Source organism: Patagioenas fasciata, chromosome Z (assembly GCF_037038585.1).
Source record: "Patagioenas fasciata isolate bPatFas1 chromosome Z, bPatFas1.hap1, whole genome shotgun sequence".
NCBI classification, from domain to species: Eukaryota; Metazoa; Chordata; class Aves; order Columbiformes; family Columbidae; genus Patagioenas; species Patagioenas fasciata.
This window is the reverse complement of record NC_092560.1, coordinates 70,024,983-70,049,884: the sequence shown is the minus strand read 5'-3', so window position 1 is coordinate 70,049,884 and position 24,902 is coordinate 70,024,983. Positions and strand designations below refer to the sequence as shown.

The 24,902-nt window shown below is 38.7% G+C and overlaps 2 protein-coding genes across 4 annotated transcripts in view; one reads left to right on the top strand and one right to left on the bottom strand.

Moving 5' to 3' along the window:
- The first annotated feature begins 2,308 nt into the window (after positions 1–2,308).
- Positions 2,309–3,289, top strand: MED18 (mediator complex subunit 18). The gene is made up of 2 exons (XM_065860556.2): positions 2,309–2,454; positions 2,643–3,289. The coding sequence occupies exons 1-2, from the start codon at positions 2,382–2,384 to the stop codon at positions 3,194–3,196; spliced, it is 627 nt and encodes a 208-aa protein (XP_065716628.1). The 5' UTR covers positions 2,309–2,381; the 3' UTR covers positions 3,197–3,289.
- Positions 3,290–6,338: 3,049 nt separating this feature from the next.
- Positions 6,339–24,902, bottom strand: part of CERT1 (ceramide transporter 1) — an 84,269-nt gene continuing 65,705 nt past the window's right edge. The window contains exons 8-18 of one of the 3 annotated variants that reach the window (XM_065860553.2): positions 22,067–22,159; positions 20,501–20,587; positions 19,415–19,507; positions 18,790–18,867; positions 14,866–14,961; positions 14,059–14,191; positions 13,872–13,942; positions 12,432–12,560; positions 11,585–11,714; positions 10,091–10,227; positions 6,339–8,971 (exon numbers count right to left, since the gene is read on the bottom strand). In XM_065860553.2, the coding sequence (XP_065716625.1) occupies positions 10,100–10,227; positions 11,585–11,714; positions 12,432–12,560; positions 13,872–13,942; positions 14,059–14,191; positions 14,866–14,961; positions 18,790–18,867; positions 19,415–19,507; positions 20,501–20,587; positions 22,067–22,159 (1,038 nt within the window). In that variant the 3' untranslated portion in view covers positions 6,339–8,971; positions 10,091–10,099. The remainder of the gene's footprint in view (positions 8,972–10,090; positions 10,228–11,584; positions 11,715–12,431; positions 12,561–13,871; positions 13,943–14,058; positions 14,192–14,865; positions 14,962–18,789; positions 18,868–19,414; positions 19,508–20,500; positions 20,588–22,066; positions 22,160–24,902) is intronic. The other 2 variants (XM_065860552.2, XM_065860554.2) reach the window with 2 other exon arrangements.

Here is a 24,902-nt window from a genome sequence, read left to right as displayed (position 1 = left end):
TTTCACCCATCACCCAGTCAAACCTGCCTTATACGCTGTGCACGGGTATAACCATCCTGCCAAGAATGAAACTTTTTTTAAAAAAGGACTAGTGCAAAAAGGTGTACAGCAGTCCAGCTCATTCTCCTTCTTTTCTGTGTGAGAGCTGGCATAGCTGTGTGTGAGCTGGCCCAGTTTAATGACACTAAACCAGTTAAAATTTGCTCAACTTTTGGAATATTGGCTCTCAAAAAGTGCTTCATGAGTGAAAAAGATGGGCGGGCCTATCAGGCTGTTGTGCTTTAACCCCAGCTACAAACTAAGACCGTGATACCTGCTCGCTCACATCCCCTGACTCCGAGTGAGACTGGGGAGAAAACTTGGGAGGGAAGGGAGAAACTCATGGGTTGAGATGGTAACAGCAGTTTAATATGACAAAATAATTAAAATAATAATAAAAAATAGAATAATAACAACAACAGCTACCACTACTCAGTGCAATCCCTCAAGAAACTCCAGTCGTGCCAAGCAGCCAGTCCTGGAGAGGAGACCAACCTGGTCCCCAAGGGCTGATCCCAGTGAGAGAGAAAGGAGGCAGAGAGGGCCAAAGGCCAACTGCAAAATGGCAGAACAGCAAAAGGCCGAACTGACACCAGACTCCCAAGGAAACGGGACTCCCGAACAGAATTAAATGAAGTAGAAAACACAAGCTCACAAAACCAACAATCCAGAAAAGCCAGCTCCCATTATATACTGAAAGTGCACTGCAGAGCCTCCAAGGCGACAAGCAGCTCAGTAGCTGCAGGACTGCGTCACCGCTGTGTTTCCCAGGACTGGTGAGGGGATTTGGAGATGTCTGAGGGTGGGTGGAGTCCCTTTTGCTCATCTATCTTGTCCAGTCCTACCGGGGTTTGCCTGGTTTGGGGTAATGTTTGTTTTCCACATTGCACTGCTGCATAGCTCCTCGGACTACAGGGCAGAACTGCTTGAGGTAGCTGCAACTGGAGAATTTTAAATAACCTGCCTTTCAAAACAGAAAAGTAGACATACTCCTAGGGGTTTTTTTTTAGGCATTTATGGCACCATGGACTTTAGCTAGGCAGAAGAGAGAATCTGTATCACTACACAGAGAAGTGAACCATTCCCTGTGAAATACTAAAGGGAATTTTTGACTCACTTTTACTTTTCCTAGCTATCTTTCTCAACATATATCACTTTGTTCTGTGGTTCTAACTACATTACGACCACGTTAACTAAACCTGATCTGTATACCAGAGAAAAACTATTTTTTGCTCTTACAAGAGTAAGAAAGCTTTTAAACCACTATCCAGACCTTTTGTTGACTCTTCCTGTATTTCAGCACAGGCCTGTTGCTCACGACCAGGGCAGCGCACACGACACATTGCACCGCGGCATGCATGGGGTGCAGCTCCAGCAGCAGCCGGGTCCCCCCAGGTTGCTCTGTGCCCTGAAGTCACCCCAGTCCAGCAGCACCGCTGGTCTCCGGACTCGTCCCCGTCTGCCAGGGCTGAAACCAAATTTCTGCCGTCTTTGTGCCAGTTCTCACTTATGGGCGTTCGTCTTGTGCTGACATGGACATAATTTATCTGGGGGAAGCGGGAAACCCCACCGCGGTGTGGAGACACGGGCCAAGGAAAGACGGACAGTTTGCTTTCCCAGCAGCGTGAAGGCTTCCTATGAAAACTGCTAAGGAAGGAGTCAAGTTTAAAACTCCGGGTTTGGAATCTGCAGAACCGGGTTTAACTGACACACAACGGGAATTTCTGCTACTTTTTGAAAAGAGGCTTTTCCACCTGGGAGGAAAGGGGCGCGAAGCCCGCGGCGTGCAGCGAAGCCCGGCCGCCGGGTTCCCGCCTTTCCGCACCACGTTAACGATGCCACCCGCGCTGCCCGCGAACCCGCCCGGGACACCGGGACCCCAGCGACACGCACCGACCGGCGGGCAGCAGGACACAAACCGCGACGTTTCTGGCGAAGACTTTACACACGATTTTACCCGTAGACCTTTCACAGCCGCGGGAAGCCCGAGGGGGGTCCGGGGCGCTGCGGGGGCTGCCACAACTCGGCCGAAGCAGTGGTGACCCACACGGCCGGTCCCGTCCGTTGGTCTCCCGCTCCCTTCAGCCGAGGCGGCCCCTGCTGAGCTGCAGCCTCCCCCGGCCCCGCCACGCCCCGGCCCCGCTAGGCCCTCCCCGGTCCCACCGAGCTGCCCCGGCGCCGCCAGGCCCCGACCGCCGGACCCTCCGCGGGCAGAGCCGGTGCGGCACCGCCGGGCCGCGAGGTGGCGCTGCTGCCCGGGCCGCCCCGCCGCCGCTCCCGCTGCCGCTCCCTCGGCAGCTGCCGCCGCCGCCTGCGCTCGGCCCCGCGGCCCGGCCCGCACCATGGAGGCGCCCCCCGTCACCATGATGCCCGTCACGGGCGGCACCATCAACATGATGGAGTACCTGCTGCAAGGTAAGCGGCGGCCGCGCCGGCGGGCAGCTCGCTCCCGCCGCCTCGGAGAGCGCCCGGCGGGCCTGCGTGCCGCCTGCCAGGCCGCTGCCGCCTCGGGCCCGGGACTGAGCGGGGTCGGGAAGGGGCCGCGCTGTGGGAGAGGAGCGGGCGGGAGGGGGTGACCACGGCTCCGTCTCCGCCCGCCCCAGGAAGCGTTTTGGACCAGAGCCTGGAGAGCCTGCTGCACCGGCTGCGCGGGCTGTGCGACAACATGGAGCCCGAGACGTTCCTGGACCACGAGATGGTGTTCCTGCTGAAGGGGCAGCAGGCCAGCCCGTTCGTGCTGCGGGCGCGGCGCTCCATGGACAAGGGCGGGATGCCCTGGCACCTGCGCTACCTGGGGCAGCCGGAGATCGGCGACAAGAACCGGCACGCACTGGTGCGCAACTGCGTGGACATTGCTACCTCAGACAACCTGACGGACTTCCTGGTGGAGATGGGCTTCCGCATGGACCACGAGTTCGTGGCCAAAGGGCACGTGTTCCGCAAGGGCATCATGAAGATCATGGTGTACAAGATCTTCCGTATCCTCATGCCGGGAAACACGGAGAGCATTGAGCCTCTCTCCCTCTCCTACCTGGTGGAGCTCAACGTGGTAGCACCAGCGGGACAGGATGTCGTCTCTGATGACATGAGGAACTTTGCTGAGCAACTCAAGCCTCTGGTGCACCTGGAGAAAATTGACCCCAAAAGGCTAATGTGATGGAAAAGCTGGACACCCGAAGAGGGTGTTTTTGTAAAAAGCTTTCTGGGGGGCAAATAAAACAGGGAGAGGGGAATAAAGGCCTACATATCAGTTTTGTCATTTGCAATTACTGTTTATTCCTTGTAAATGTGAATCAAAGTGGACACTTGAAATGAATGCCATTCAAAACATCTATAAATGCCAATAATGGTAGTTTTCATTCTCCTGTTGGGAAGATACCTGTTAGAAAGCATATTCCCTAACAGTCCCGAACGGTCAGACTGACTGGAATTCATTGCTCTGTGTACCCACATCCCAGTCCTGGTTCCTTGGTTTTTTATGTTTTTAAGCACCATTCATGCATCCTACCTAGTTATCCTATTTAAGTTATACCTGAATTTAATACCCTTTAATGCAGGAGGTGTTTAACATAAGCATAAACCCAGGAACTACACCATACAGAAGAGCAAGTGTATACTTATTTACAATAGAATAGTAAAGTAATAGCATATCTCACAGGAACAGTTAGGACACAGGATACTTTATAGAGAAACTGTTTTTGATACAATCGAAGTTAGAACTGGAAAACAATTCTGCAGTATTACAACTGCGAGAGGTTTGCAAACCTTTTAATGCTTTTTCGTTGAAGTTGGGGATGGCAGTCTTCGTTAATGAGAAACCCCTTAGCACCACATAACTCTCTAACAACAAAAAGCAAAGACCACTCCCACAAGAATCTTCAAAATTAGCCTTTTAACAGGTATATTTTCAACACTGGAGTTTGGGTGAGAGAAGCCGCCGCAACCGGGTGCAGTATGTTTCACGGATGCAGGCTCTATGTACAGGACACAGGGACAACTGCGAAGTTAAGCATCGGCTGGAGAACGCCATTATGCTGAACACAGCGGTGATTCCCAGCAGGGCACAAGCAACGCGATCACCTACGTGACTGCTCGTTACCTACACCAGAAATATTTCTTGGAGAGTATAGACACACCTACAATTCTTTTGTTTATATTCGGGCACAACTCACCCTCATCATCACACTCTTTGGATTTCTTATACCATTTCAGGGCATAACTCCCCAGGGCGCAAGGGGACTCCCCCAGATCCCAAACTTGCTGGTTGCTCTGTGATTCACTGCAGTCCCACCCTGACAGGTGGGAATCCTCAGGGCTGTGTCATATCCTGCCACTGTGATACTGCTTAGGAATCGCTTGCCACAGGCTTCCATGACCCATGGCTTTTCTCTTTCAACACAGAATTTTAGAAAGAAATCCAGTGGGTCAGAAAAGTTGAACACTGTATACCAGCTTTTCAAAAGGTAGGTACTTGTAAGTACGCAGGTCCTTCCCGTTGCATCTGAAAGGATCTCACTTGGTAATTTACCCTGTAAGTCTCTTTCTAATTAGAGGGGCAAAGAAATTGCAGAGCATTGATATTAATGTAATGATGGTAGAGAGGAAAATCCACATGGAATTTCAGGCAGACCAGCTCAAGCAAAAGGAGCCTGGATGGAAAGTTCCTCAATGAAGTTTTTGTACTTTAGATGATAGTCTGACTATTGCTTGGGCTAAGTTCTCAAAAATAAAAATTAAAAAGAACTATTTAAGATTAAATAAGGAGAATTAGTTTAAACCCTAAAAACTGCACCAATCCACATTACTGGCTTTCCTAATTCTAGCTGTAGTCTATGTATAGAAGGGGCAGACGTGCAGAGAAAAAAAAGCTTACTGCATCAATAGTTACAGCTGAAAAACTGGACCCTTTCAGACACTTAACGCTCAAAGAGTATATCCCTCTTATCTATCAAAATACACTTTCTCGTCCTATAAAACTTAGCTTTTATAGCTGGAGACTAAAGACTATACCACTACTATTAGTAATACACACTGGTAAATTCCATGGCATAACTAATTATCATTCATTGTATCTAGGATCAAATTACATTGTTGTTATACAGATGGCTGCAGATATGCTCAACCTCCCCTTACTGAGAATTACATTGTTTTAAAAATTGCAAACATAACTCACTGAATCAAGAATGCGACTGCATTATTTTATTTTGGGGTATTTGTTTTTGCCAGCTAAAACAGGTGCATTTTACAAGGGCAGGGCTTACCTCAGTACTTTGTTGCAATATATTACCCAAGGCCTGATGCAGCAGAGCTCAAGGTGAGTTTTATTTCTGTGCAAGTAATGCCTTCTGTTATTTCACATTGTTCCTCCAGTCTTGCACACTTGTAACGTTTCTACAACTTTACTGATTACCATATATAAAGTAGAAATCCCTCCATAGAAAATAAAGGCAGGATTGTTATTGATCCATTAGGCATCAGCTACTTCTGCTATTAAGAAAGCTCATCTCTGTTCTTAGAAGTTCTTCATACTTTAGAAAAAGCCACAAGTTTTATCCTCTGGCACTCCTCAGTCCTGGATCTCTATATTCTTCCCATGGAAACTTCCATAATGTTAGTTCTGTGCAAATGAAGAAAAGAGCTGAAATAATTTGGAAGTGCTCTATATTAAGAGCATACTATATGGGAACATCTTTTAACACCCCTCTGACACGCTAGCACAAAATGAGCTTTTTGATGTATAAACTAATTTGGCATTCAAGTTTTCATCTCTGTAATACAAGGGAACTGCTTTCCTGTTAAATGTTTTCCATGTGTTTTAATATTATATATGACTTTATCCATGATCTAAAGGTTGTTTACAAGGTAAAATGTGTTCTAAATAAGTTTCTCCAAAGCACTGAAAGTTAAAAATAACCACAAACCAGGATTTTTTTTTTCATAATTTTTAATACTTTTCACTTTTAAATACTGGTTTTAAATTTGTGATTGTAACATGGAAGAGCCAACTTCTTTTAATTTTTAAAATTTATCATTAGGATCATAAAGCTATTATAGAACAAACAGTTACACTCTACACACTCAAGGTACTCAAAAAATATGATTCATGTTTTAAGTCTGTAGATGAACAGTGGCAATTCAAATACAGCATTATCTGTACAACTTGACAAAAATACAGGTGGGCAATCTGATTAAAGAGAATCTGCACAACTTCAGATAAGCCAGCTCAGCCCAAGTAAATAAAAGGTAAATTTTTTTATTTTTTTTTTTTTTCAAAGTGCATCACATTTTTCACTGGTAAATTTGTCAAAATAAGATGCTCAAGCTCTCAGATAGGAAAACAATGACCATCTCATCCTCATTCCCAAGACAAGTTCTATAGAGTCATTTCCTTCAGATCTAGTTTGGCAATGTCCAAATTCTCCAAATGGACACATATTCAGAGAAGAATATATAACAGAGAAGATTGCTGCATTCTCATCCCTTCAAATTGGTTCAGCTCATAAAAACATCCATTCTAGAGTCACAAGCTGCTTCTGCAAAGACCACCACAGCTGTATAAACATTACCGATCCATTAACAGGAAAAAGGGAACTCAGAGCACACAGATGTGTGGCAGTGACTGAAAAGAGGGATGGGCTCAACAGACACAGCAAATTTTATAAAAGCAAGATCCCTTCCAGAAACAAGGATCTAATGGCTACTTGCACACAGACAATCTCAGAGGAGAGACCTACACAGAACTGCCTTTTTTCCATTTGTTTTTAAAGAGGTCAATTAATATAGATTTCTCAATCTTGCAGCTCCTCAAGAAGCCTCTTACAACAGACTGGGCAGGGCTAGCTGTAGTGAAGTACCAGTGCCTTTAAAAGCAAAACGTATTTTTTACAAATAGTATCTGTAGTGTAATTTTATTTACAGAATAAATCGCAAAAGTACATCACATTTAGTGCAAATGCAACTAATGATATAAGTTTATATACTGCTTTGTAAACTTTTCATACCTTTGTAAAATAAAGCTATCCAATTAAATTAATAAACTTGCTTGTGTTCCAACAATTGACCAGAAACAGCAAATAAGGAGTTCTCTTTGTATTTTTGATTTTTTTTTAAGTTCCCATCAGTGGCTATGGTGGAATGAACCATTGATTGGTTGATTGTAAAAAGATGAAGCACATCTGAGGTATAAGATTTTTTTTAACATCGCTATATATAATGCTCACTGGTGATATAGTAAACGTGTACAAATTTTCATCTTATTTGCCTTACTAGCATTACCATATAGGCACTTCTCTACATATTCAGATTAACAGAATAACTCTGTAATAAGGCATATTCCATGCACACCATTAGAGAAAGGCAAATAAAACGGGAAGAGTTATGGAGCACAAAATCTGCATGCATGTGTAATCATGTGTAACGTATGTTTTCATCTGTATGGAGAAGATGAATAGATCAAGTTTTTTAACACTGTGCAGATCATCACATTTAATCATCTACCAAATCTTCATTAAGTTACTATATTATATTTATTCTCAGGCACCAACCATACTCTATCAAATAAGACTTTCAGCTTTCTTTTGAAAAAAATATATCAAAACTTTTTTTCTTGAGATACACAGGTTAGTTAAACACCGAGCAGTCTCTCAAGAGTTTCCAACTACGGAACACAAATAAGAGACCTCAAAGTCAGTACCAGTCTGCCACAGTCCTCTTCTAATGAGCATCTCCAGAATCAAAGGCAGGCAGGTATCTGACATTCAAATTCTCACAGCAACCAAGGGGAACTTTCCAGTAAGAACTACACGTCCTTACGGCTTTGATGGGTTTTTGATCAAGAGGCAAATAATTTTCTACATGAACCTCATAGCATGGCTTTACTGAGATGAGGAAAACACATGCAGGATCTGAAAATAATGTACTCATCCTCATTCTACACTGGGAATGTTGTCTTACGTAGTTCAAATATATATATTATAGTGTACCTTCTCACAGCTTCAGGAAAGCCTTGGATATCATGCAAGAAAGCAGTCCACATACAGCATGGACAGATGACTTCTAGCTTTCAGTTAGTCTCTTGCCCTCTCATACAGAATCTTCTTATATATTTCTGGATCATGTTTAATAACGAAAATTCTGTAGCACATATTACGTAACTAAAAAATACAATAGAAATATAAAGATATCTGGAAAAAAAATAAAGCTTTTCACACTCTTACTCCTTCAGAAATAAAGATCGTCATAAGAGTAAGACAATAGAAAAGGCAAAGTCATAAGGATATTGACAGCCCTCAGTTATTAACTGACATTTTATGTAACAAGATGATTCACTATAGAAACCAGCAGCAATGAACTATGATTATACAAAGCCAAACAAAACCTACCAGTAAGTCACCTAGGCTTTACTGAAGTCCTCTCTCTCCCCCCTCAAAATACCACATAGATTCTTGTGCATATAAAGCACATACAGTATGCTATATGTGCATTTGTCTTTTGTGCTTTTCACACATGCACAAAAACTGTGTGAGTATCTTAGGTAGGTTGACAGCGAAATTCTGCAACTTGTTTAAAATTAAAGCAGAAACTCATGTTGGTGATTCAAAGTTGTACGCGTTCTTCCTCTTCTAAAGCAAGCAAATAAAAATAGAGCCATATACATGTTATCAATACATGTATTTATAATTACACACTGATTCAGCAAGAAAAGTTAGCATGAGAGACCTAATGTTAAATACTCAGCCTCATGGTATTGCAACACTTCTTCACTTCAGTATACAAAGCCTAGAACTTGGGCCATAAAAAGACTGTAGATCCTTCGTTCCAGCATGGAGTGTTCTATGCATGGTCACTTCTCCAACATGGAATGCTCACCCAGTCTCGTTCTGATTGCTGCAGGTAAGCGAAGACAGAAATACAGCACTGAAAAGGTTGATCACTAATGTGAAAAGAAAAACTTGTTAAACACCTTAAATAGTATCAGCACTGCTATGATCACATTTGAACTGTTGGCTCATGACAGCCTTGCTTTAATGGTTCACCTACACTAGTTCTCTAGCAATATACAATTAAAAATGTGAATCATTACAGGGCTATCTGTTACAGATGGATCAAACAACTAAGACTTTTGGTGTCTGACATAATAAATAGAACCCAAAGACAGAGGTAGCCTATGTCATGCACTGAAAAAGTGATGAAAACTCATTTTCAGATCATGCTGTAATATCAGAACTACCAAAGGGCATTTGATAGTTTGACACTACAGTTATATATAACAAAGTATATAGTAACAGTCTACATCAACAAAAATTAAGGTAAGCCTTTCTTAGCACTAAGGCTTATGTCTGACAGATTTAGATAGGCCAACAGTGATCAAGAAATCCTCTTCTACGTCATACGATAATTTAAATGTTTCAATTATTTTAGATTAGCACAATGATCTATACCATTAAAATACATCTACTGATTTCAGAAAACATCTCTAAGTCCCTTTTCTTTCTTAGGCTCATCAGAAGGGCTAATAAGTGAAGTCACAGCCTTTTAAATACTCCAGTAATTGACACTGGTCTGTCAGAAAAGTTCCATTAATAAAAATTCTAGACCAAAAATGTTTTCTCAATATAAAAGAATACTTTGACCTTCATAATATTCTATTAAATACGGACTTAAGTAGAATTTAAGATACTAAAAGCTCGTGAAGCTCTAGAGAAACTTCAGTATGTATTCTTCTCAGAGCAAGTGTAAAATGCCTGTGATAGCTGAGAAAAAAAATACTTAATCATTTTATAATTCTACATAAATCAGACGTATGCAAAAAACTGCAAGATAAACTAGTGAAAGTCTACAAAAACTAATACTTTGTAATTTGTGCTGCCTTTATTTGTCATGCTAATAATACACAGAAATTACATGAATGTTTTAAAACTATATTGCATACATGTATTAAAACTAAGCACTGAATTCATGCTAATCGTAAGACATTTCTAGACCGAATACTTCTGTTTGGGCTTAAATTCACAACAATGAATCAAGAACAACAAAAAAAATGAATGTATACCTGCTAGTACTAGAATAAAATAGGCTTTCCTGCTGTTTTCTCTTGCACATATGATGTAAAACGCTTCAAGAATTTTGGATATTCTCGTTTTGCCACTGCCCGTAACACTGATGCTGGTGCCCATCCTCCTGGGTTCACTAGAAGCAAGCAGGAAGAAAGACATTGAAATACAAGCACATCTACAAAGATCTAGAAAATAAAATTTAAGTTCATTAGTCCTGCAACTCTTTCTGAAGTAATGGAACAGAATAACAGTAGATTTTTTTTTAATGTCCTTACACCTTGCAGTGTAGCACTTTGTACTCTTATGTTCAGTCCAGTTCTGTGATGCCACTATTTAGAAAACATTGAACGTGATGTTTTGTGAGTCTTTGGGTAATGCTCAAATGGAAGATTATATTCTCTAAGGACTTCCAACAAACAGAGACTTGAGTTACTTGTTATTTCAAAGAAAACAGAAGTCAGTCTTAACTTTTTCAGTAACTTCTGCATTTGTCTAAAGAATTGCTACATAGACAATGTCCTACAAATTATTTTTAAAGGACTTCAAACAAAATTAGAACTGATTCTAAAAGATGCTTCTATTTACAGGGCAAGTATTTTGCTGAAAAAGCTGCCACTTCCCATATAATCATAGTTCAGAATTTATCAATGACAATGTATTTTAAGTAATTGGGAAACTTCTAAAAAGGAAAGAAAGCAGCTTACCCTAGAGTTTAACACCATATAGTATTATTTGTACAGGATTTAATACAAACTACATCACTTCTACATGGTACAGATTTAGTGTACCGATTTTTCAGACTGTTGACTCTTCAGTAAGGCATGTAATTGTTTGTTAAAAGTAATATGCAAGTGAGCTACTCCAGAAGAGTTCTGTAGCTGCAGCTAATAAGTATGTAGCTCAAATACTACAATACAGTGCTAAACACTGGGTACAGTAACAATACAGTTTGGTTTTGATAACTTTTCAGTCAATGTGAAGAATTCTACCAGTTAAAAATAAATTTAAAAAGTTATGAGACTAGATTATACAGCTTGCAAACATCTCCACACAAAATGTATTCACTCCTCCATAACACTGAGAGTAAGAACTGTATCTTCACTATCAGGAGCTTTTCAGCCTAACAAGATGACTCTGGAAAAAAAAATTACAGCAATACATGAAAAAAACCCATAATATTACTGAAATGAAAACCTATGCTGTCATGCCGGTGGCAGACATTCCTTCTGCCCTCCCTCCTCCACCCCAAGGTTCTGTACTTCGGACTGAGCTACATACCACTTCCATTAACTGCTCCCAGAAAGCCACGCAATGAATGATCCCACTGATTCCTGTACCACATTAATTCGAGTCTTTTTGAACACACAGACCACAAGTGTGATGCTATATATAAATTTAACAGAAAGCTGCATGAAGCTTTTTTTCCCAGTATTCAGCTCCCCAGAATTAGCATATATCATGAATATGATACTGAAAAATTTTAGACTTACCATTAGCTACATATGTAATCTTGCATAGGATGTTGTCCCTGCTTATTTCCTTGTTCCCCTCTGGTGGGCTTACTAATGTCTGACAAATCATAGCAACATTTATTTTGGCACGGACACAGCGATTGTTCAGCTGCCAAGAAATGAAACATTTGTAAGACTCAAAGTAAATTTTTTTTTCAGCATACTTGACTGCCAGCATTTTCATTTACTACAAGACATTCCAGAAACTCTGTTTCTGAGAGTTAGTATTCCATCAGTATGTAACATGAATGTCAGTGAACAGGGAAAGCATAAAACTAAAATGCCCGAATCACAGGTTTCTCTTGCTTAATATATATTACAAGCGAATTACTTCAATTATTGTGACAAATCAGTAAAAAAATATTTAAAGAATAACGTATCAGCATTTACATATATCAGTTAATAACTATTCCCTTGTAAGCACGCTATGGCATAGCAATGAGCAGATAAATACTCCAAAGAAAACAATAATTGCTACTATCTGACAGAACCAAGGCAGAACTGTGTAAGATGGAGGTTTAACAGATTCAATATCTACAATTATACAAGCCTACTCCTATATCTGATAATACTGAAGAGTTATTGATTTGATTCCATACAAAATAACCTCAATTCCACAAATTTTCCTTCCATTCTGCTTTAACACCTGAGATCTGCCAACTGTTGAGATAAGGCAAAAAAAAGTTTTTGGCTCAGGACCTCTCCATCAGGTGATTATATCACCTGGTTTTCATAAACTGTATTTTTGCATAACCCCCCACATTACTACACAACCAAAACATGTTATCTTAAAAGCAGAACTTGATAGAATGAACACACTGCTTACAGGAGCACTGTCATGTTCCACAGAGAAATTGCACACAATCCACGTTTCAGGATCATTTTCACTGAAGGCTGGTATCTTTCTGATGGCAGATAAATACAGCACATCCCTTTGAGAAGCTGGCCACACCCTCTGCAGAGAAACATCTGAATATAAACTTTTCCAGTTTTGCAAATTAAGTACTTACTATCCTTAGATAAAGGAGAAAAACAAGCAAGGCAAACCAGGTCAGTCCTGTTATTTAAGTAAAAGTTTCTTCAAGTTAGTAATTTCATTTTCAAAACTGAAACAGAACATGGTTGCTAGACAGATGTGTATCAGGTTATATGGCTACACTTCATCTTTAAAAATGTAAGGCAAAAGTTTAAGGACTTTGAAATGCAAAAAGTCAAGCTGCAGTGACTTTTTCAGTATGCAAACAGGAAGAAGTAGTTCCCCTCCTGTACACTCAGCCTCAGGTTTACATTGTAGTTAATACTTGTAAGCTGCAAACTGAACTAGTGGTTCAGTATTAACAGATGTGTCTACAGTTACTTAAGTCTCCAGAGAGAGAGAGGGTGAGAGAAATATTTAAAGCAAATGCTATTTCAAAAAGCTTCTACTTCAGTAAGACCAATGTGGTAAACTGATATTATCTAAGAGGAAGTTTCAGAAGCAAAATGTCTGATAAAATAAGAAAATATATAAAAGTCATTTTCCTGACACTCAATAGGGGAAAAAAGTCTAGCTTTTACCACACCACCATACAGTTTTACACAACTGTCTCGCTCAAAATCACAAGTCCTCTGTTAAACAAGATTTAAGGTAACCCCATTAATCATAAAAATATCGAAGACAAATATTTGGTCTAATATTTGCGTATACTAATACTAGGAATCATGCAAGATAAAAGATTAATCTGTACATCTCATTCCCATTTTTTTTAACCTTTAAGTTACACTTTTTGGGTTCTAATTAAAATGAACATTTTAGTATATTTAAAATAGAACTGGCTGGGGGGGGGGTGTGGGGAAACAAAGAAGTTACAAGAACAAATGTACCAGCAATTACACCACTTCATAATGCAAATGTGTATGTCAACTAATTGTGGTCAACAGTAGCTTGCATTATTGTGACAAAAGATACAATACGGTGGTACACGTTTCTTCTTTGTAGTCAGTGTTCATTTATGGCTTCAGTTTATTTCACATGGCTCTTACCTTGCTGGCAGTGATGTATTTAGAGATTAAAACCAGTCCACATTTGTTATTACAAGCTCTATCAGACACATGCACAACCCATTATGCTATCAAGACAAGTCTGAAGAACTGACAAAGTTGCAGTTTAATAAACTGTTGAACAGTATCTTAAGTTGTTAAGCTGTTGAAATATTACAGAATAACATTAGAACACATATGCCCAGACTCTATCAGTAACATACGCATACAGCTACAGTTTTATTACCTTATGTGTCTGGTAAATGATGATTGCATTATCAGCTAAATTTTCCACAACATGGAAATTTTCAATTGTTGCTAAAAGAGGAAAGGAGGGAGAAAAATCAATCAGTAAACAAGCATAAATATTAGGTCAATGTTATAAACAACAGCTTTGCTTATAAACATGCAGAGCTTAAGAATCAATTCCTTACTTTCCCAGTCATTACGAACATCAACATTCCAGAAGTAGTGGCAAACTTCATGCCCTGTTACGCCTTTAACAGCATGGGTTGCTTTCAAAGGATCTAAAACTATTCCATTCTCTTCCACCTCTCTTCTGTATACCTGTAGCACAACAAAAAGAAATGTAGAATAGAAATTGTGAAAACTCTTTAATTGTTCAAAATGTCATCAGGTTTTTTTAAAAAAACCCACTTACCTAGAAAACTTAACACATGAATAATTTCTCGTATTAGTGTTCTCTGGCAACTACAAATGCAGACATTCTTATACAGCAGCTCACATTAAAACACCAATATTTTAAGAATATCTACTTCAAAAAACAATGAAGCTACTTTATTTACCACTATGCACAAGGATCCATACAAACACAGTAAAGCAGCTGACCAGTAGCTTGCTACTCTGTAACATTTTCATACATTGAATTTACACATCATTTTGATACGAAGTTTCAAATAGGAGAGAATGAGAATGGATTCTACAAACACAAAGCTACTGCAAGAGTTACCCAGGATTTTGTATGAATCAGTATATTAGAAGCCATTAGCTCTTGTGCACTCCAGTCCTAACTTAAACAATGCTATTCTCAGAAGTTTTAACAGCATAACTTGCTGAGTGACAGTATTCCCAGAGAACCACACAATCACTGAGGTTGGAAAAGACCCTTATGATCATTGAGTCCAACCATGAACCAAACTCTGCCAAGTCCACCGGACTGAAAGCATCTGTCTTCATAGCATATCATCTTATATCAAATAAACAAAAACCCAAAAGCTTACCTTCATTTCTCCCTCTTCTACCACTAGCTGCCAATTGGCATCTCCTCCTACATCTTGCAAGGAATATGTCATATGGTTTTGTACCATCTCTTCCACCTTGGAAAGAAAAAAAATACGTATTTTTACTCATTCTTTTCATCTTCTTGGGCAGAGATTTTACAGTACTGGAAGCTGCAAGTCCTGTGCAGGAGCCAAATTTGGACAACGGCTTTCTATTACAGGTTAAGAACAAGCAGATAATTCTGCCCTTCAAAAACAAAAGCCAAAATCTTGATTCAACTTCTAGCTTCATTCTTTCTGGGTACTTTTATCCTTTCTGGGTTCTTTTATCCTTTCTTTGCACCTGTGAACTGTCAAAACTATTTCTACCTAAGACAGATTTGTTTCAGCATATAGGAACTTACTTCAGGTATCTCTAAATAGAATTACAATGTGCTGCAAGATATTCACTGAGGACCATTTAAAAAGTTGTGCAAAGGTGAGGGGGATGGGGCAAAGACAGACAAGCTCTGAAAAACTAAAGGCATATCAAAAGTCATATTGGAAAAGCAGTGAAGGAAACAGTCATGAGCAAAGCATGCCTACTCTGTTTCATTGGCATCTTTGCACAGTTGCCAGCTATAAAAAAAAAGAATAGAAATGCTTACATTAAAAAAAATGATGATACAGATTCACTACTACTATAAAATACTAATTTAAAAATTATTTAGCTAAACATCTGCATGCGTTTCCGAAAGGCCAAATGTTTTATAATTTTTTATCAAGCTATGTGAACATCTCATTTTTTAATTCCATGTGATGTGCATGAAAATGGGTGCTGGGACAGGAAATGGAGTTTTATTTGAAATCTACAATCTTATGTTTCTTTAGTTCCTAAACCCCTTTGAAATCCCACTCTCCTTCAAATAAAAAAAAGAAGCAAAAATGTAAGGTATCTATTGATGTGTAATGTTTACAAGTACTGGAAACACTTTAATAACTTCTTTCCACCCAAAAGGTAGATGCCTACTAAAACTTGTACAGCAAATAAGCCCATGTGATTGACACTATTTTCCTGAACTACCAGAACACCTTTTTTTTTTTTTTTAAAAAAAAGAAGGCAATACAAGCAAAGGTTAGTTAATTGACCAAAGATTAGCCTTAGAAATGCACAGGATTAATAGCCTGGACCCATGTTTTTTCACAACATATAAAAAACATGAAGCCTAGTATGCATATAAAATAACTTACATTTGAGCAAGTAGTACAACAAGTGGAAAGCAAAATTAAAGAATACTTTTCTCCCCACCCCCACCCCCCCCGCCAGGGAAACAATGACAGTACAATCCAAACCAGGTAAGGCTGTGGGCTAAATATTCAACTTACTAGCTCTAGATCACACTTATTTCAAAAAGGAATCCTCGCCATGCTCCCAGCATTTACCTGCAACACCTTCAGGTCCCTATGTCTCTTCTCCCCTAGTTCCTAAACTGTTAAGGACCAAGCTAGCTTTTAAATGTTTTCTTTGGTGTTTTGCTGCTTTTTGCTTTATGCTAAATGCAGAGGGATGAGGGGCACAGCAAGGAAAGAAGAGAAGGAGGCACCCACAGAAGTGTAATCTTAGAGTTCCTTTTTCTGCTTCACTAACGAATTGCAGTGCCTACAACTGCCTTGTGCACGCTACCTGTCCAAACTGTACATAATCTACACTCTGGTCACAATCCATCAACCTGCACCTATTTCAGAGCCACAGATCCAAGATTCACAGCCACTTTGTCACTGGAGAGGCCACACTTTTACCTCTGGGGTCCTGGCAGACTACAGGAATGGTCTGCAACCTGCATGCCATGCAGCCTTGGTCTGAACATTATTAAGTGGGAAGTTCTTCACTTTAAAGGCCCCCAGAACAGCTCAATCTATTTTAAATCTGATGGCCCTTTAAAAGAAAGTGATCTGCAAAACATTCACAGCATTACACCCACAACCTCCCACTCAACTGGCAGAGACAGATCAATGCCTTTGTATGGGCACACTGAAGAACCAGCTCTCATCAGAATACGTGTTTATACTTCTCAGTCTTAAAAACAAAGCTGCAAGTTTGTACTTGACCTTTTACTGATACCAAAATTCTCTTCATATCAATGAAGTCCAGGAACAAGTCACATTTATTCAGAATCAGGATATTAGCTTGCCTTTCCAAAAGCCAAATCCTCTGCCTGGGAACAGAGGACAATTTCATATATTAATAAGGTCCAGAGCAGGTTGCCACCAAAAGGTGTGCTGCTTTTCATTCTCTCAGTCATCTTTCACCTGCTTGCTCAGTAGCAATGAAGTTCCAAAGCAGGTGGACTGGTTTCATCTGACAAAAAGTTGTTCTGGGGAAAATATCTGGGGAGCCAGAAGACTAGTTTTCTATAAATTCAGAAGCAAATAAATACTTTCTGTAGTAAGCCCACTAATTTAATATTGCATTGGAAGGCAGTCGGTATTAACTTCTACATAATATAACCCACACAGCAGCCGAAAAGAGCAACAACTTGACTCCAGTCTGTTTGATCCTTATCCTTATTTGTGCTACTGTGACAGGGACCTGATCCACCTCAGATTTGCTTTCAAACGGTGCACACCAGTGCTCTAATACTCAGGTTTATCATATAAATGCACAAACATTATCATAGGCATAAATGAGGTGAAAATGAGGATGCCCACATATTTTAGAAACTATGAATTTCCCTTACATTGAACTACATACATACCTACAGCCTGACAGACCACAAGTTCCTATCTTTGGAATCAAATTTGCTTTCTATTACTTCTATTACTTCATCCCCCTTCCTCCTTCCAAACAAAAATGTACTTGAAAACTAAGTTTACTATTGGAGTACCAGTAGATGAGCCTATCAGTTTTGTAAAATATGACCTGCATATGTTTTGCCTTGTCTTAAGTTCAAATTTCAGAAATAAACTGACTGCAAAATGTCAAGACAACTGCTGGGATTCCAGTCCAGTGAGTAAGTCCTTCAGTTTTTGGGTCCTGCTCATAAAGCTGGTAGTAAGGTCTGCAGGTGGTATAATTCCAGGCTCTGTTAATAAAGAGAAAATCCATTCCTTCTCTTTGAAAAAACAGGTTGTTTGCAGTATTACTTAATAATTTCAAAAAACTCCAAAATAACAGATCCAAGAAGGATGCTCCATATTCACAGTCATATATGGACCACAGCAAGAGGAAAGTAGTGTCATGAATGCCATGTTTGACCAACTTTTTTTGAGACTAAAGAGCAAATACATGAACTCACCTATGTGATTCTACTCTGAACTATGACATACAGAGAAAATCACCCAAAGTAATTTTGCACATTACTGGAATATGTCACTATGACTACATTGACATATTCAAGACATCAGATTTATTTTCTGAAGAATAATTGAATATATTGAAACTCTTCAGTAAAAGTTCTCATACACACACTCTTTGTCAACAACATACTTTATGAACTTTCAGCAATGAAAGTAGTTGCAGAACCTTAATATTTAATATTTTACTGTCATGAACAAATGTTAAAGACAAAAATCAAACCTTTCCTTACAAGCAAGAAAAGCTATTCAATTTGAAGCAAAGATCATCTCCATCCTACACTACACAGGTGTTATTCTACTTTTATTATAATCAGAAATGCAAAATTTTCAAATTGTAGGTACTTCTATTAAAGCTACTGAATTAAATCCAACAGTTTCACAAGATTTGGGCCTCTGCACAAGTGATATGCATGCAAGCAGAATGTAAAAAGACAACCATTTAGTAGAGAAATAGAGAACTCTTTTGTTTGTCTCAACATACTAGTTTAAAGCAAGCAGTGATTTACGTAACAAAAAACCCAGGTTCTAGAGAAGAGGATGAAATACAGCAAAGATATGCAACCCCCACTCTACACATTAATACAGTACCTGGGCGCTGAATCTGTGAACATCATCAGAGGCACTGACTAGATCAATGGAAGACATGGAGGAAGAGCGACTATAGGGCTACCAGAGACAGACAAAGAAAAAACCAAGTAATCAGAACAAAGGCACAACAGAGCATTCAGTACCAACTTGCAAGCACAAGCTAATGAAGAAAAGAAAAACAAAAGCACCATAAGCAGCAAGCACAGCAGCAAATGCTGATTTCATGCACCTATTATGTATTATGCTCCCAGTGTAGCCCTGAGAGGAGCATAGTGTTTCCAGTAACACTAAAAAAACTGATCCTTATACAAAATAACTTTCTTAAAAATAAAACCAATTCAATGAACTTCGGTGAAGGTATCTTAAATTGAGGTTAGTAAGTTGTGATTTTTCCTTAATTATCTGACAAGCCTGATAAAAGTCAGTAGTATTCTAAATGGGCATTCAAATCAGTATATTTGAGCCAAGACAGGAAAGCAGTCCTCCTTCAACTGAAAATGAATAAAACATTGAAAGTTACTAGAAACAGCTAGGAAAAAAAAATCTCACCTAGTCCTACAAAATATTATATAGAAATACCATAGGTTGGCTCATTATTCAGAGGGGATCATGAGAAATACCATACCTTTTGGACAAATCGATGAGTCCCCACAGCAGAATATGAATCTCCAGAAGGTAAGGATGTTGGCCAGTGTAATCTGACCTTTTCACTTTGGGACTGCAACAAAATAAGTTTAATTATTAGTAGTCAGCTGCTACTGTGTGGACAATGAAACAAGAGTGAGTCATCCTCAGTCTACACAGTGGCTACGACGACTAATGCTGCCCATGACAAACATGAAGCTGTCATCCTGCTGGAATTCTCAGTAAGTGAATGGGCTTGAAGACTGAATTAATCTATACTTCAAGGTGTATTTCTGAGTTAAAGAAAATAGATGGGCAGCGTTAAGGATCCATGTAGTAGCACGACAGTCACTCAAAACTCTTCCTCTATGCTTGGAGATCCCAACATAGGTAAACTCTGCTAGGTACTATATGCCCAATACAAAGTCTTTTAATTTTTAACCAAATCACATATTCACTATATTCATAAGCCTGGACACTTCTAAGACAAAGGATACACCACTTTGTTATTCCCTCTCATTTAATATACTGCTATATGTTCTTATATTGTATACGTCTCCTCACATGCATTTTATCCCTTTTTGATCCTTGTCACTGAAGTGTATTCAATAAATTAGAGAAGTAGCCTGAGCCAACAGAACTTTAAAATATAACCAAAACCCAACAGAACTAGTTCCTTCCTGTTCTACATAATGCTAGAGTTAAAAGAAACTTCAGAGCAATAATTAGGTTTCGAGAAATAGCTGCAGTGTTTGATATTGCTATTTGTACACAGCAACAGTTACATACAAAGGTAAGTTTTATACAGGACACTTATTTAGGTATTAGAAACTAGAGACATTAAATTGGCTTAACACTTATACTATCCATTTCTACGTAAGCTGTGAAGTCACTTTCTCAAAATCAGTGTTAAACAAAAATATTTAACTGTAACAAAAAAAAAAAAAAAAAAAAGTAGGGTAATTCCCTTCATGAGTGTCAGAATAAAACATCTAGAGCTTCAGGACATGCACCCCAGGACTGAGCTTAAATCACAGAAGTCTCCCATGAAGTGCCCATCATTAAGACATTTTCCAAGTATTAATACCTGTTCTTCCATTTTATCCTGTCTATCGAGAGCAGCTTCAACAGCATCAAAGAATTCTTCTTCATTAATCAGACTATTAGGACCCTCCTAGAGCACAAGAAATAAGATTGGTTCAAAATCTTGGAAATATGAGAATTCCACTTAAGTTTAATAATAGAAATACATATTTATATATTATGCATATAATTGATGGGAAGCAAATTTTCCTCAAATATTTTCACCAATATTTTTAGACTACAACTCCTCTGAAAACCGTACTTGTTAAAAGAAAGTTACTCCCTCTAAATAGAGTTTCGAGATAGTTGTATAAAGAAGAAAAAAAACCCAGGAAACCGAGTAACAGTGTCAATATGCTTTGACATCAGATATAGGTTCTAATTAACATATATCTTCTCTTAGAAATGTTTACAGTGTGTCAGTAAAATACACATATTAACATAATAGTCAGACTCCTTCCATGTATTACAGTGCCTGAGGGTAGATTCAGATATGTGCTCAAAACACAACAAAAGACGACAAAATTCCACGGATCTGTATTGAAAATTCTTGGAAATAGCAGTTTAACACTGAACAGCACGTAGAGTCAACTATTAAAAAACAAGTCTACTAAGTAACATGGTAATTTCAGATGACTAGGTTTACTACTTTAATTGTACTGTAAAACAAGTTGGTCCTTCAAATTTCAAAAAAATACAACAGAGATAGCTGGGAGAAGCAGCTGAGTTCCTAACCAGGTAGACAAAGTCCAGCTTCCTATCCATCTCCTTTTACAGTGTATGCCTCAGTCACAGCAGAGAACCTAGGCTCAAGTATTTTTCAAAATATCTCAAGGCTATTTCTCAGGCTAAGATTTTTAAGTAGAAATGTGTTTGATTAATGTACATGAAAGAGTCAAGTTCTTAAAAACTATGAAACTTCATTATAAGTGCATTAGCTTTCGTTATTCTTGAAAAAGTGGTCTAAGCATCTTAGAATCACAGAATCAACTGGATTGGAAAAGACCTCAGAGATCGTCAAGTCCAACCCCTGGAATTTAATTATCTCACTGAGGAGGAAGCTGCTGAAATATGCAACTTAATAGATGAAAGGAACCTAAAAAAAATAACTGAATTTGTCAACATGTAATTTCAAAAGGCACTGACAAGTTAAAAAGCAATTCAGGTTAAACTTCACATACTAGGACTGCCTCTGTAGTCAGGGTTTTCATATTTGCTTTACGTATCTAGAGAGCTGAACCATTAAACAAGGAAAGTACAAAACTATTGCATATAAGCGGGATCAAATGTACAAGAAAAATAATCAAAAAGCAACAGAAATACCTGTAAGCAAAATGCTTTAGGCAAAAGCAGAATATGGAAGCCTGAGGTGAAAGTACACTTCTGTTCTCAAAAAATTGAAGACAGATTCTTCATAGAGTTTCAGTTTCCAAGGTGCAAAAATAAAAGCAGCATGAACACACTTGCACAACCCAAACACCTGCATTTACACAGCCCTTCCCTGATTTGAGAAACAAACCAATCTTTAAAAGTCACCATGTTTTTAAAGATTTCAAAAGCAGAATTGTACCTCATAGTCTGGCCCTCCAAAGTGGGACTTTTTCTTCAGTTCTGTCACAGCATTTTTGTATGCTTCCTCCAATCTTCTCCTTTTCTCTACCTCCTGAAAATTACATCATCATTTGATGCAGTGAGAATGAATTGACCGATAATAGACAACCTACCAATAAACTGAATGACAAGTGTATTTTTTTCCAAGTAACAATTGCAAAGCAGCTGAATTTCTGAATTTATTTGCATACATGCATTATATGTACCCATACACATGCATATATAATAAAAAGCTTGGGGAATCAGCTACCTTGAGGATACCTTCTTTAAGTCGTGTGGAAGAAACTAGATCAGCAAGCAAAAACTGGTACCTAGTTTAAGCATAGCTATTCATGGTTCACTGAGGGTCAGACTTCATATCTGACTGACTGTTTACATAAATCTTGACACCGATGCTTGGGCAGTGATCAAAGGCTGAAAAGTAAGACTGCTAAAAAGCTAACTTGTTGAATGTAGTGAGATACTAATGAGTCACAGCATGTAAATTTGTATCTATAATTATCTGGCATAGGATCAATGTGAATCATCTTGCGAACTCCAAGCAGAGACTAACAACATCATTCTCCCGTAATAGGTATGTGACTGTAGTAGAGCCACTGATGATACCTATCTTTCTCGTTGTATATTTTGAATAAGAAAGTAGTAATCCCAGAATCAGATTAAGCCTAATATTTACCCAGTAAATTCTACATACTGTCAGACATTCGCAGTGAAAAAGCTACGAATACTTCTGAAATTCTTGCAGAATTCAACGTCAACACATAAGTTTTTCTGTCCCTTTTCAGAATCACTTCAGGTGGAAAAAAGTCTCATGGGTGACAACTGGACACCACACATTATTTCTTGCAGATATAATTATTCAATTTGAACTTTAAAGATTCAGTGGAAAACCCTTAAGCAACACTGAAATGCTAAGTTTATGAACTGGAAATTTGGTGGTAACATTCACTCTGAAAGTAATTTTCCAAGTTCTAAAGAAAAGTTTGAAAAGTAAAGCAACAGTTTCAACACAAAACAAAGTAGCATAGTTTTCCACACAAAAATTCCTAGGAAAAAAAGCAGCACTAGGACGAAGACAGTATTGTCTTTACCTGTGAATGCTGGCTTTTGCCTTCTGAAACTATCACTAAGAGGCAACAACTGCTAACATGTTTCACAAAATTTTGCATGCTTATTGTTTTTGAAAGTAACTGGAGAGTCCTGAAGATGCATAAAGCCTGACTTGAGTATAAGTCATTGAGAGAAATCATAGAAGCTTCATTGCCGAATACCTGGAATAAAAAAACAAGCAAAATGCCCCCCCAGTTCCTCCGCCTGCTTACCACAAATCCCCACACTTTGTGTACTTCAATCTGCAGATTACTGATAATTCATGTGTCAAAAGACAACTCTGCAAATTTTCCAGCTTCTCTTGGCAACAACAACAAATAAGGCAGAAACTGGGAAACTGTTTGACTGCATAGCAAAAAATTTACTGGTTTATTAAAACCCTGTAAAATTTAGTATGACATTTAAGTTAAAATTATCGAAGGTGAACAAAATAAGCAATCTAAACATGTTAAGGTAAAATTTAATGTTCAGAATATAAGTTTGCTCATTAACAACTAGTAAGGCCAGAGAAAGCAAGAATAGAGAAACATTGCTGTAGTCAAGACAACAAGAAAAGCATCATCACACAGATCTTGTTGCAAATAAAACAGTGGACCAAACAGTAAAGATTAAATCCTTTCCTTGTTTATCCATTTTAGGAAAAGTCTATTTTAAAATGCATTCAAGGGGCTCATGCTGAAAAATAATGAACTGGAAAAATAAAAATGTCTTAACAGTGAAGAGTAAAAGGTTGAAAGCAAAACTATAAAGAAAATTACGTTTGTATAACAGTACATGCTTTTGTATTAATTTATTCTGTCCATCTGACTCTTTTGCTAACAGAAAACTAAATACAGAATTCTAAAATTACAATGATTAAGCACATTATTTTCTCAGCCTCCTTAAAAATTAAAATGTTTTTTATAATAATTGGTTTTCAAAGGTTTACAAATAGTGTCCAACCTTCAGAATGTGATTTCAAACAGTTTCTTTTATTTACAAAAAAATGAGGGGGTTATAGAGAAAGATACTTCATAACACTGTACTCATGTCTAGTCAAAGTGTGGTCACTTCCAGATTCAACAAAGTCTACTGAATTTGAGCTTTTTTAATACAAGAAAATTCTTAGGACAGCTATAATTTTGAAACATATTTGTTTCCAGTTCAACAGACATAAATCTGTCTTGCATCTTTAGGCTAAGTTAGCCCTCTACAAGATGGAGGTTCTACATATTTGTGAGGCAGTGGGACTCTTACTAATGACTTTGTGTGCTGCTGTTAAGTAAAAAGCAGTTCTGAAGCTAGTGGAGTGACGAGGCTGGAGAAGAGAGTGAACTGGATTGCAGCTGTACTTGTATCACTTGTGAAACACTCGTCAATTTTAGCCACTGACAGAGATCTCTTTCCTCCTGTGACAAACCTGCACAATGCAGAACCAGTCGCATGAATGTGCTGACACGCAAAATGACAAACTTGATCCTGTCCCTTTCAGTTCTCGCTAGATGGTCTTTTACAGGCACTGCACAGATTTACAAAGCTCTAAAATTCTCCCAGCTAGAACATAAACACAAACAGCTGCCCAATTTCATGTAATTTTCCTCTCTAATCTCTCTTAGAGATGGTATTCTTAACTTCATTATCTCACAATATCCACTTCCTTTTCAGAGCAGTTCACACATCTATCCAAGAAAACCAAAAGTAAAGAG

Excerpts from the sequence above, each read along its gene's own strand:
- MED18 (XM_065860556.2), top strand. The coding sequence starts at position 2,382 with ATGGAGGCGCCCCCCGTCACCATGATGCCCGTCACGGGCGGCACCATC. Across the intron at positions 2,455-2,642 it reads GATGGAGTACCTGCTGCAAG|GAAGCGTTTTGGACCAGAGC; the intron begins GTAAGCGGCGGC and ends CGCCCGCCCCAG.